Source organism: Alosa sapidissima, chromosome 5 (assembly GCF_018492685.1).
Source record: "Alosa sapidissima isolate fAloSap1 chromosome 5, fAloSap1.pri, whole genome shotgun sequence".
NCBI classification, from domain to species: Eukaryota; Metazoa; Chordata; class Actinopteri; order Clupeiformes; family Clupeidae; genus Alosa; species Alosa sapidissima.
Window position 1 is genome coordinate 30,603,745 of NC_055961.1, and position 12,412 is coordinate 30,616,156.

Below are 12,412 nucleotides of genomic sequence, written 5' to 3' on the forward strand. Positions count from 1 at the left end.
ATATGTCAAACTTTTCTGCCTTTCTTTTTTATTCGGAAGGCTACTTCAACCTAGAATTTGGCCATATAGAGCCGATATCTATCATATATGAACTAAGCCTCAGAACAAACGCACACACACACAAACACACACACACACATAAGCATGAACATATGCTTGGTTCAGGCTGTATAATAGGCTGTTAAAATTGTATACGTTTACAGCTTTGTCAGGTCAGTTCTCCCCTGCTGATTCCAGTGAAAATAGCGACCAGGTAAGCTTTTCTCTCTTGCCTTACACCACAGATAAAAACATACTGACATACAAGGCCTTTGATTGTGCTCCATTTACTGTAAGACAAAAGCTAAAAAAATACTTTCAGAAGCAGGGGAAACTGGAAGTCAACCAGGAAGCAATTCCAAGGACTGACTTGCGCCGGCTCTACTGCATGTGTTTATTGTGTGTGTCACCTTCCCGAATGTGATGAGTATGAAGCTGTAAAGAGTATGTAGTAAATAAAGATGGTGAAGATAAGATATGCATATACTGTCTGTATGTCATCAAGATGTACAATGGGCAAGTACACAATGATTAACGTGATGTGATGTGCTGAAATGTGCATTTGGTGTGTAGAATGGATGTATGTGGATGTGAGGAAATGTGCACATAGTGTGCATGCATACTGTGTGTGCATTAATATGTAGTGTATGCATATCTGTTTATACTTATGATTAAGCACACATTGTGTAGTGCACACATGCTCCACATGAAATGGAAAAAGAAATGGTTCTCGCCGTGTCCGGAGAGACAGGTGCTGGCGGAGACAGCTTGCTTGACCCTTTTGGCTGCACAGTTGGGGGATGAGGTCAAAGGTCAAACACCACCACACCAGTCTGCTGCCACAATCAGATTTAGGTGACCTGATACATGTGTCTCTGAGGTGAGACTAAAATACAGTATAGCTCACTCCAAATGACTGACTACTCAAGACAGGAGGTTAGTGATTACAAGGTGATACTGGATACGTTTTTTTTCCGTTTAATTACTGTAACAAAAGTCCTCTTTTAGTACTCATTCTAAAACAGCCTCCTGTATGATCCGTACTTTACCCTACTGACTGCGTACAGGAAGTAGTGAAGACAGTCGTCACATGATAATTGCCTCCATTGGTCCTTCTTGAAATAGGTTGACCCCAAAAAAAACATTGCCGGGGTCATAACCTCAATGGGGTGGGATAAGGTTCACCTGTTTGGAGGCATACAGCCTTTCAACAGAGAGGGAGGGAGACGGAGGCCTTTCCACCCAAATTAACTCTACACAACTCAACCTGCGATGACAGAAAGGAAAAACTGTCTCAGCTCAAAACTGTCCCCACTCAGCTCTTTATTATACGGTCCACGGAGACGCAGGAGAATGAAAAACTGTGGTGTAAATCTTCAATTGGCTGGCTACATTGAGATATCATACAGTTACGCAAATAAAGGCGCACTTGATTGATTTGAACACAGTTGAATAGGGTCATGTTAGTTAAACATAGATATATGCAACAGGAAGACTAGAACTACGGTGACTGGCAGGCAGGATGCTGGGCGCATGGCACCTTTCCACATAGCGCAGTATAGCAGCAGAGAAGGTGAAGGCCTCCGTGGTGTTTATTTGGGCTTTAAATTGTCTGCAGGAATGTGACAGTTGGGCAGACCCAGTCGCACTCCTGCAACACGTGAGATTCCCGGCACCAGGAGTCAGTCAGGTCTCCTGTTTATTTAAGCCTCGTACGCGGATGTACCCGGGGAATGTGTTCATGTCTGCCACTGTCGTCAGCTTGATACGCAAGGGTGTATTTGTGTGTGTGTGTGTGTGTGTGTGTGTGTGTGTGTGTGTGTGTGTGTGTGTATGTATGTGTGTGTGTGTGTGTGTGTGTGTGTGTATCAATGTCTCTGTGTCTGTGTGTCTCTGTGCGTTACCTACATGCTTGAAATTTGTTTCTGACATGAGACCAAAGAGGGCACCATGACATTGTCCCTGTAGTGTGACAGTAGGGTCACGCAAGCAGACGGAAATCATACTGTTCCAGGCCGCTTTATTCATGGACAACATATGGCACTTGGTGAATTATGAGAAAAGGAAATTGTTAACATATTTTGTCCAAGCCTGAAAGTCCAGTATATTTCAACCTAAACTTTATTTATAGGTTGTTATATCAAACATTCTATATTTTATCTAAAAAAGTCATTTTAATATTGAGATTGGTGAAGTGTTGAGTTAAAATGCGTAGCCCATCCGGCTATACAGTGGAAGATTATGGGCATGAGGGAACCATAGAAGTAAACCAGTTCTTTTCACCACTGAAATAGGCTCAAAATGTCATTAAAAGTGCATTAGTGGGGGTGCTGTGGCGCAACAGGCTACAGCGCTCATGCCATATACGGGTCCAACTGGCCATGGGGACTCAGGTTCGAATCCGACCTGCGACCATATCCTGATCCCACCCCATCTCTCTCTCCCACTCACTTCCTGTCTCACTCTTCACTGTCTTATACGAATAAAGGCAAAAAGCCCCTAAAAAAAAGAAAATACATTGGTAACAACATCTCCATCTACTACTTAAGTGTACAGAAACTTTAGAAAATGATTGTTAAAGTCAATTCCTCACCTCTATCTTCTCCCAGGTCTCTACTAGGTCCCTACTAGTCGATTCAGTGTATGTTGCCCAGTAACGAGAATACAGCTCCCATGTAACAACTTAACACTAACAGGGACTCACTGAGGAGCAACACTGGAGGAAGACAAAGGTAGGTCACTGACTACAAACACTCGTTTTAAACAGTTTCTTTACATTTACTGAAATAAACAGACAAAGGGGAGATCCTGTCCATGTTGGCCGACACTTGAAAATGACATGTTGAGCCTAGTCAGTGGTGAAATAAGAGTTTCACTTTGATGTAACAACATACCCCAAAGGATAGTATTGTGTAGCTGCTTAGCCATAGTAATATTAGCAAGCTAACTCCATACTGCAGCGATTTTCATTGTTTTTATCTCTACTAGTCTGGGTGAGTGCATTTGAATTTGTTCTGTTGATGCTTTAAAGTTGTTCATATAGACAAATGTGAACTGTTGATATTTCTCTTTCCAATTGTCTTTTCACACACACATACTGAAATGTTGATGTCTCTCCTTTCCCCTTGTCCGTTGATTTTGTCTCACACACGTCTTGTTATCAAATGTCTGAACTTTTGACTTTGTGCATCTCAGGAATTGAGAGGAAGAACCAAACAGCAGCAGGATGAACCACAGCCCTGTGTTATGACTCTTCATAGGAGTCATAACACAGGTGTGTGTGTGTGTGTGTGTGTGTGTGTGTGTGTGTGTGTGTGTGTGTGTGTGTGTGTGTGTGTGTGCGTGTGCGTGCGTGCGCGTGCGTTTATGTGTGAAGTGTGAAGGGTGCATGTATTAGATGAGATGTCCTGATGAAGTGATTAATAGGACAAATTCTCAGTCTGGAGAATGCAAACATGATTTTAAATCAGGTAAATATGAGAACTTCAGGCCATTGACACTATGCTCTTTCATTCACAGTAAACTCATTTTATTTCTCTGACAACCATCAATCAGCTGCCATTTTAAGTCACATCCACAATGTCTCATTTCAATTGGACCGGTGTAAAAAGAAAGAACATGAACGCCCCCATCCTAATAATAAAGACAGTGTGTGCACAGCGTGTTTAAAAACATGCTCAAGGCATTCAGTCAACCTCTCAAATTCATATACTAAATCTATTTACTGACAAACCTCCCACAATGTGCTATTGCATGGCACAGTAATATGATCTGTTGCAGGAAATTTATTGGGCCTTGGTGTGCACCCTATACATACATTTATGCAACTCAACATGTCTATACGTGCACATCTCTGTGTGTGTGTGTGTGTGTGTGTGTGTGTGTGTGTGTGTGTGTGTGTGTGTGTGCATGTGCATGTACCCATAACCACTTAGGCAAGAAAAATAACGCAAAGCATTCAATATCGAAAGTATCTGTCCAAACCTTCAATATACTTTCACTAATGTTAGGATCTCTCATTCTACTTCTTTGTTAAGATCCACCTAAAAGTATCAAAATGTAATGTAATGTAATGTAATAGCAAACCCCTAGACAGCACAGCTTTACTCACATTCCCATAACAAATGCCCAAATAGGAAAACAAATGTAAAATCTGTACATCAGAACATCAGAAGTGAAACAGAACAAGAGCCTGTCCTCTCACTGCCAGACAACTTCTGACAAAGATTTCATTGTTCTGACTCAGTTTTCAAGTAAATCTTTAATGTTCAGGATAAACTATCCACAGGCTGTAACACTCTTTGCTGTTATTTTCTCATTAAGGTAAAGGCTCTTTGTATGTGCCAAGCCCACCATTAGGCAGCTACCCACTATTCCAGTTTCCTTTTGCCCCCCGTATCAGATCTTGAGGTCATCCAGCCGTGTTTTGTTGTTGCTGTGGCGACTGGAGCGGCTGGGCCGACGCTGGTTCTGCATGGGCGAGCCCGGGGCCGAGCTGGAGCTCCTCTTGGGCTTCATCTCTGCGGTGTCGGGCTTGGTGCTGCCGCTGCGCTCCACCGCCAGGTTGTCCCTGTTCTGCTTGTAGGCCACCTTGCTGCTGTAGGGCTGGAAGGCCGAGTCCGGCTCCGTCATGCCGTAGTGGGACTCGGAGGTGTAGGGCTCGGGCGCCGTGGCCGGCTGCGGGTAGTAGCTGTAGCTGGGCACGGCGAAGGGCACCACTGCCTCCGTCGTGTTGCTGGGCGGCTTGTTCCCTCCGCTGCCACCGGTCAGAACTGACTGCGTGCGTCGGTATTTCAGGCCTTGGCGGCACTTGGTGAAGCCCAGGTGATACATCTCCACCAGGTTGAGCAGCAGCGAGATGCACGCCACCACCAGCATGAATAGGATGAAGATGGTCTTCTCGGTGGGGCGCGAGATGTAGCAGTTGACCACGTTGGGACACGGCGGCCGGTTGCACGTGTACAGCGGCTTGAGATCGAAGCCGTAAAGGAAGTACTGCGCCACGATGAAGCCCACCTCGAACAGCGTCTTGAAGATGATGTTGAAGACGTAGGTGCGCAGCAGCACCCCCTGTAGGCGGATGCGGCCCTGATCGTCACGCACTGGCGCCTTGCGGCCCTTGGCGATGGCGACGGCAGCGTCAGGCGCCAGGAGCAGCAGCTGTTGCTTGTCGCCGCTGGCGTGGGCGGCGGCAGCGGCGGTCAGCTGCGCCTCCTCCAGCTGGTCGGCCAGATCCTTCTCCCGCTGCTTCTGCTTCTCCTCCATGCGCACCAGGTGCAGGATGTGGCCCAGGTAGATGAGCGTGGGCGTGGACACGAAGATGATCTGCAGCACCCAGAAGCGGATGTGCGAGATGGGGAAGGTCTTGTCATAGCAGACGTTCTGGCAACCGGGCTGCTTGGTGTCGCAGGTGAAGCCCGACTGCTCGTCGCCCCACACCTTCTCGGCGGCTGCGCCTAGCACCAGGATGCGGAAGATGAAGAGGACGGTGAGCCAGACCTTGCCCACCACCGTGCTGTGCTCCTGGGCACTCTCCAGCAGCTTCCCCAGCGAATTCCAGTCCCCCATGGCTCCACCACCACACGAGCACTAAACACACTCCCCAAAACCTGCACCACACAAGGACACACCACAGGAGCGTTTCCATTGTGTAAAGGGATGCTAGGGAAGTACAGACAAAGCCTGCAGCAAAAGAAGTATTATGGCGTCGGGCTATTCATGTAAATGGGAAACATGGACTGTGATGATTTTTACAATATATAACCTGGAGGATACCCTTACCTTCTGAGCCAGTGCTTTTATGGGAAGAAACAAAGCTCGTTTTTTCAGCCAAAGCTTGTTTTTATTTTGGGCTTCTATAAGGGTTTTTCTGCTTCTCATCACTATAAACTGCAGATACTGTAAATCTGCTCTGGAATTCTGTGAACTCCATGTTTGGAATGGAATATCGATGTATGTGTGCTATTATCATCATTAGATTTAATGTGCTAAAAATGTGTTGTAAAGCAACTATGCATTACACACACACAAACCTATGCATTACACACAGACACACAAACCTATGCATTACACACACACAAACCTATGCATTACACACAGACACACAAACCTATGCATTACACACACACAAACACGTGCACACACACACACACGCACACACACACACACACACACACACACAATTCAGTATTGACATAGAGCAGCAGCAAATAACTTACTGAATTCTTTGACATAATATATGAGAAACATCTGGGTGTACTTTAGGCATGTGTGTAAGCATGCTTATTGCACTTCAGCATACTAGTTACTAGTCAGGTCATATTTGTATTGTTTTATTATCTCAACTAGGTTGGTGTGACAAGCTTTGTGATGTCCTGTCTTTTTAGTGCTATCGGAACTGTGTTGTTTTTGCATTCCTGCATTCTGTGACTGTCCACAGTGCACAGGTGTATACTCACACTTACATTACAACATTCCTCAGGAAATAGTCTGTCTCAAGTATTAAAACAACTCCTCTGTCTGGACACCAGGTCCAGGGGTAAGTTTTCCCTCTGATGTAGGACTATATACAGTAGCCAAAACAAACAATGTGTCTGACGGTATTGCAGCCAGGAAACCACAATTAATATATCTACAGAAATTAAACTTGTTATGTTGACCAAGGTCTACAAATGTCAAAATAGTCAAGTGATCTAATGATTAGAATAACTTACAATCAGTCTGTGGACTGAGAACCGATATAATGATTAAGACCATTATTAATGAAAGTAAGAATATGGCTGTGCAAACAATACGAAATTAGGCTACTGTTTGAATTTAATTAATTTAAATTTCAATGTCCCCTGGTATGATCGTTTAGTATTAACTTTGAGAAAGATGATAGAACAATGATAAGAGTGATAAGACAATAAAAACTGCCTTGTGTATAAAATGTATAACAACAATTTTAGATGTAATACTTAATGCCATATATTTGCAGATAACTATCTCATTAGTTTCCTTTAAATAGCCTTGGTGACTCAGGGTTTGTGTAAAGTGTCAGATGATTGAGACTCACCTTTTCTAAGTCCTCATCTCCTATGTGCTGTCTTCTTTGGTAAGCATGGGCAGTCTTCATACACTCCCCCTGTATGTCCTAAAGGCACAGGATTTAATAAAAGTAAAAGCGAGTATGTCCATAGAAGTGAGAGAATGTCATGTAAGACGAATCCTCAAAAGAACAATGCAACTTACAGCTCACAATGCAACTCACAGCTCACAACCTGTGTGGAAAAGGACAGAGAAAAGGAGGAGAGAGAGACAGAAAAGGAGAGAGAGCAAAACAGATAAAGAAACAGAAAGAGAGAGAGACAGGAGAGATTCTTTTGGTGTTGGCACCTCTTACTTCTTTTTCTAGAGCCCCCTTCTGACGGTGTGTATTTGAGGGAGTTAATTTTGGCAGGGTGCGCACACACACTCCCTGTGAAGAAGTTTAAAGCCAAACATTTGGCCCAGACTTGTTCCTACTTGTTGAGGGACAGCTAGACTGACCAATGAGATTGAGCGAAAAGTTCTACGGCAGCGGGCTAAATATAATTCACTCTTTACTGTGTCACTGTTATATATTTTTTTCACATACACTCACACGCGTGTGTACAGACACACATATACATATACGCACACACACACACACACACACAAACTTAAACAAACACACACCACACAGTATACAAACATCATTATGCTTACTGTACATGAAATACATGTAACAAATATATTTGATGGCTATTGTAATCCTACTAGGCTATACTGTAGGCATAGAGACTTTCTGTGACTTGCACACAAAAAAAGAAAGAGAGAGAGAGAGAGAGAGAGAAAATCATGATGAAGATGACTCCACATCAGAAGTTTCCCATATATCCAGACGTGGTATAAATGGTCCTGAACTAACCCTAACCTTAACCCTGCTGACCTTTTGAAAAAGAGGCTCATCTCTTTGAAACACCAGCTCTCCCCTCAGACCTCTCCATTGGCTACAGCTGTTCTTGGGAGGGATCTTTGTGTTGGGCAAATGAGTCCTCTAGGACTTCTTCAATGATGACACCTAGAGGCCACTGAATATGTGCCTACGTATGTAATGGGCAGTAGTGTGGGTGGAGGTGGTGGAGGAGGGGTGTTACAAGCATGGATGTTTTGCATTCATTTGTGCCTTGTACACACAAGTGCATGTCTGTGTCAGTGCTTGTGGGCAACCATGCATGCTTGTGTGTCAAATGTACATGTGTTAATGCTGCCTCCTTGTGGGCACTGTCAGTACTGCAGTGAGGTGTGAAAAACTGGACACATCCTGCCGTTATTGTACTGTAATATGAGTCTGGATAACTCTTCAGTAAGTTACACAAATGAGGAAGTACTACTTTTGTTTGAAAGAATTAATATTATTTGAAGATGTCCACACAACACTGTAGTATACACATACCTACTGTCTTCTCCCTCTGCATTTTAATGAATAGCTTTCCATTTGGCCGAGCCTTTCTTTTCTCCAAAGCAACTTACAAGTGATGCGTGATTCAAGCAAATAGGTAACCACAGGGTAAAGGTAGACAGAAAAGTGGTATAAATTAACATTCAATTTCACTGAACTGACACACCAGATGAGCGGATATTTGTAGCCTGTGTAGACATGAATGAGTAAGAAACAAATAAAGCCCAAGTTATAAATAAATATGACATCTATAGATAAAGCACCAATTTCATTTTATTTTAAATGATTAAATAAAACTGGAGGTATATTTGCATAAATTGGAAAAAAAACTATAATTGACAGTACAATCCCCGTGCTGAATGACTTTTAATCAACAGTACAAAGCATGTAGTATTACAGACTGCCTCTATTTATATGACAATATGCAGTGCATTACCTCACAAATATTATACATCATTAAAGTTATAGTTTAATACTCTAGCAGTAAACAACAAATTATTTACCCAGTATGTAGAATGGTACGCAAGTTAGGCTTGACATGTTACAACACACATCCTAATCTGACATATCTTTCCATTAATTTGACATTAAAACATTTACAATGATGGATGAGTGGATGGACGGGTGGATCAATGTTTCCTTTTCACCTGCCACACCCACACCAGTTCAAAAGGGGGCATCCATTTTACAGATGTAGTCCTATACAGATGCATTTGCATGTGTGCTGGTACGATGGTAAGCACCTTGGAAGAAATAACACTAGCTCGGAGCTAAGTGGTTGTCGATAGACCCAGATTACAACTGTCACAAAGTGATCCTATTAACCTTAATGCACTTGATCCACTTTAGTGCCTAAAGCAAATCTAAGGAGGCATGTTAAAAGGAACACAGTTTCTGTGTGATCCAGGCTCCAATAGGAGAGTCTTTAGCATTAAGATGCCGGTTGCTGGCCCGTGCCACCAGGTAGCCCACCTCGGCAATGTTGAGTAGGATGCAGATGCCAGAGACGGCCAGCATGAAGACTGTGAAGACCGTCTTCTCGGTCGGCCGAGAGACAAAGCAGTCCACTGTGTTGGGACAGGGGTAGGAATCACACTTGACCAGCCGAAACATCTTGTAACCAGGATAGATCTTGTAGAACAGATACATGAAGGCTGACTCGAATAGCACACGGAAGAGGAGACTGATGATGTAGGTCCACCACAGGGCGCCGGTGATCTTCATCTTCTGGTTCTTGATCTGCTCAAGGTCCTTGGGGCTGGACCGGCCCGACTGGCGGTACAGACGCTTGTCGACGTGGCGGCGGTGTGCGATGTGCATGGCCACCAGCAGGGCAGGAGTGGACACCAGGATGAGCTGCAGTGCCCACAGGCGGATGTGGGAGATGGGGAAAAAGTGGTCATAGCAGACGCTGTTGCAGCCGGGCTGCTGCGTGTTGCAGGTGAAGTGGGCCTTCTCATCGCCCCACACGCTCTCGGCGGCCACCACCAGCACCAGCAGGCGGAAGATGAAGAGGACGGAGAGCCAGATGCGACCGATGCCCGTGGAATGCCTGTTTACACCGCTGAGCACGGCATAAAAGGACGCCCAGTTCATTTTTGGTTCCAGCTCTAGGAAGAGAAATTCAAATGCAGGAGTTTTAAAAAAGCAGGACGGTACGGATCAAACTATGCTTTGAAGCTCTACCTGCTATTTCTACTTAACACATGTCCTATTTTAAGATATCTACCAATTGATATAATTATCAATAATCCCAGAAGTCCTTTCCGACATTGATCCTTGTAACTTAATTATTTTCACTATCACTCTTTTCTTTTAAAAAAGTTCTCAAATTAATATTTCAGATGTAAGACAAAAAAACAAAAAGTTAAAAAAAGGAAAAGGAAAAAGGAAAGGATTGTTTAGGAGGGAGTGAGGACAGAGGAGAAGGGAATAAAAAGGTTACCAGGCTCAGCAGGTGATGTTAGAGGCATGGGCGGGCGCCCGGGTGGAGGGTGACGTGGACCCGCCGCTGAAGGATGGGCATTGGGCAAGACTCGGCATAGAGACGACCCCTCTGTGCCTGCCTGACTGGTGCGCGGCAGCTTAAAAGCAGAGCACCAGCGCCTGGCACTGGGAGTCATGTGACCTTCCAATGGCCAATGGGACGCTGAGAAATCTGGACATCCTTGGCATGAATGCGAGAGTTGGCATGTGACCTGAGGGTTAGGCAGCGACTAGCAACAGAGTGGGCTCAGTCCAGGAGCTTAGTCTGGGTGCAGCACAGCGAGAGGTGTGGGCTTAATCTGATATTAGTGACACTTAAGCTTTCATGTGCATGGATGGGTGGCTGTGGACATTCTGCCAAGAAAATTCCTCAATGACCACAATCTCCCATTCCATAAACATACTGCATAATACATAAAGGGTCTGAGGGTTTTTTGTACCTACACAATTTCAGTCATTTTCCCCATGCAGCCATTTTCTCCAGTTTCACTTTGTCCTACAATACTCTTTTGGACTAGTCCTTTTGCACCTCTCACACACTAGACAAGTAGACAGTGAATATTTGCATCCACTACAGCTATCAGTTTTCACAACAATCTGTTTTGTTTCTTCATTAGACCATGATTTTATTTTTTAAATAACACTGCAATGTGGCTTTATCTTCAAGCTTAGCCAGTGCACTTGTTTTAGTATGACTGAGGGATACAAAACTAATGTCCAGTTAAGGTGTCCAAAAGAGGGAAGGGAACAAGTGTATGACAGATGGGCCTATTTATGGCAATAAATGTATAATGCATGTGTGCTAAACATGCTATGAGTGTATGAGTTTTCAGGTGTTCTGTATTTTAAGAGTGAGGTGTGACATGTAGTTAAACAGTATATTTTGTGTGCTAAGGGCTTAACAGACAAATACTGCACCACAAGGGCTTTTTAATGTACACTGTAAGAATGCAAAGTGCTGTCTTTTTAATATGAACATATGTTAACATGTCAACATGTTCATGTACTGTGGCGAGTATCACAACATACAGCACAAGTACAAACAATGCATGGATTTTGACAACTGTGGCCCTAAAACAGCATGACAAAGTAGCACAAAACCGATAAAACTACATGATGTCCAAATTAGAAAGATTAGAAAGAGACAAATAATTAAATTCAGTGAAGCAGGGTGCTCTTACTCCAAGATGTACAAGATATTATGTAATGAATCTCCAAACTGAAACAATTTATATCACTTCGACACAAGAAATAGTTTAGTGAAATAATTACAGTACAGATATTTGCCTCGAGCATGTCCATGAAAGAGATATTTACCTTTAGATGTCCAAAACCCAATCGGCTACAATGGAGTTAACATCAGAAGAGAAGGGGTACTTTTCACCAGGACGTCTGTGAACCAGAGCACCATGACTTTGCATTGCTAATGATTTCCCTCACACTAGCCTCTGTCCAGCACTGGTGCAGTCATATGCCCTTATGATGATCATTTACATACAATAGCAGCCTTTACTGAGCTCCAACAAGCCTCTTTAGAATTCCCACCCAATTCGACCTAGAGTTCCGCCTACCCATAGTTCAGACTCGATTACTCTGACGCACCACAGCTTGTCCACCCGCACAGGCTTTGACGCAACATAACATTGTTTAAATACAAAATATAGCTGTTTGATAGAGATTGAGACAGAGACTGTTGCATGACTGCATGTCACTGCGTATGCATGTGTGTGTGTGTGTGTGTTTGTCACTGTCTATGCATGTGTGTGTGTGTGTGTGTGTGTGTGAGAGAGAGAGAGAGAGAGAGAGAGATGGTGGGGGGATTAATACAGTCGTTATTAATATTGTGATTATTAATGGCAACAATTGAGTCTAGCCATTGTCATCTGTGTACATTAAGAAACAAATCCAATTGGTTTTATTGCT

General features: G+C 43.7%; 2 protein-coding genes across 5 annotated transcripts; both read right to left on the bottom strand.

The window, feature by feature from the left end:
- Positions 1 to 4,281: 4,281 nt before the first annotated feature.
- On the bottom strand, positions 4,282 to 7,525 carry gja2 (gap junction protein, alpha 2). Of its 2 annotated transcripts, XM_042093927.1 has the most exons (4): positions 7,424 to 7,525; positions 7,273 to 7,301; positions 7,097 to 7,174; positions 4,282 to 5,648 (listed from the first exon to the last, which is right to left on the bottom strand). In XM_042093927.1, exon 4 carries the CDS (start codon positions 5,605 to 5,607, stop codon positions 4,438 to 4,440), a length of 1,170 nt encoding a protein of 389 aa, XP_041949861.1. In that variant the 5' UTR covers positions 5,608 to 5,648; positions 7,097 to 7,174; positions 7,273 to 7,301; positions 7,424 to 7,525; the 3' UTR covers positions 4,282 to 4,437. The 2 variants fall into 2 exon arrangements, with proteins under 2 accessions (XP_041949861.1, XP_041949860.1); XM_042093926.1 differs by lacking the exon at positions 7,424 to 7,525 and having other exon boundaries at positions 7,273 to 7,411.
- Positions 7,526 to 8,758: 1,233 nt separating this feature from the next.
- Positions 8,759 to 11,976, bottom strand: gjb1a (gap junction protein beta 1a). 3 transcript variants are annotated; one of them, XM_042093739.1, is made up of 3 exons: positions 11,807 to 11,976; positions 10,449 to 10,754; positions 8,759 to 10,113 (listed from the first exon to the last, which is right to left on the bottom strand). In XM_042093739.1, the coding sequence occupies exons 2-3, from the start codon at positions 10,624 to 10,626 to the stop codon at positions 9,380 to 9,382; spliced, it is 912 nt and encodes a 303-aa protein (XP_041949673.1). In that variant the 5' UTR covers positions 10,627 to 10,754; positions 11,807 to 11,976; the 3' UTR covers positions 8,759 to 9,379. The 3 variants fall into 3 exon arrangements, with proteins under 3 accessions (XP_041949673.1, XP_041949674.1, XP_041949672.1); XM_042093740.1 differs by lacking the exon at positions 10,449 to 10,754; XM_042093738.1 differs by lacking the exon at positions 11,807 to 11,976 and having other exon boundaries at positions 10,449 to 11,796.
- Positions 11,977 to 12,412: the final 436 nt, after the last annotated feature.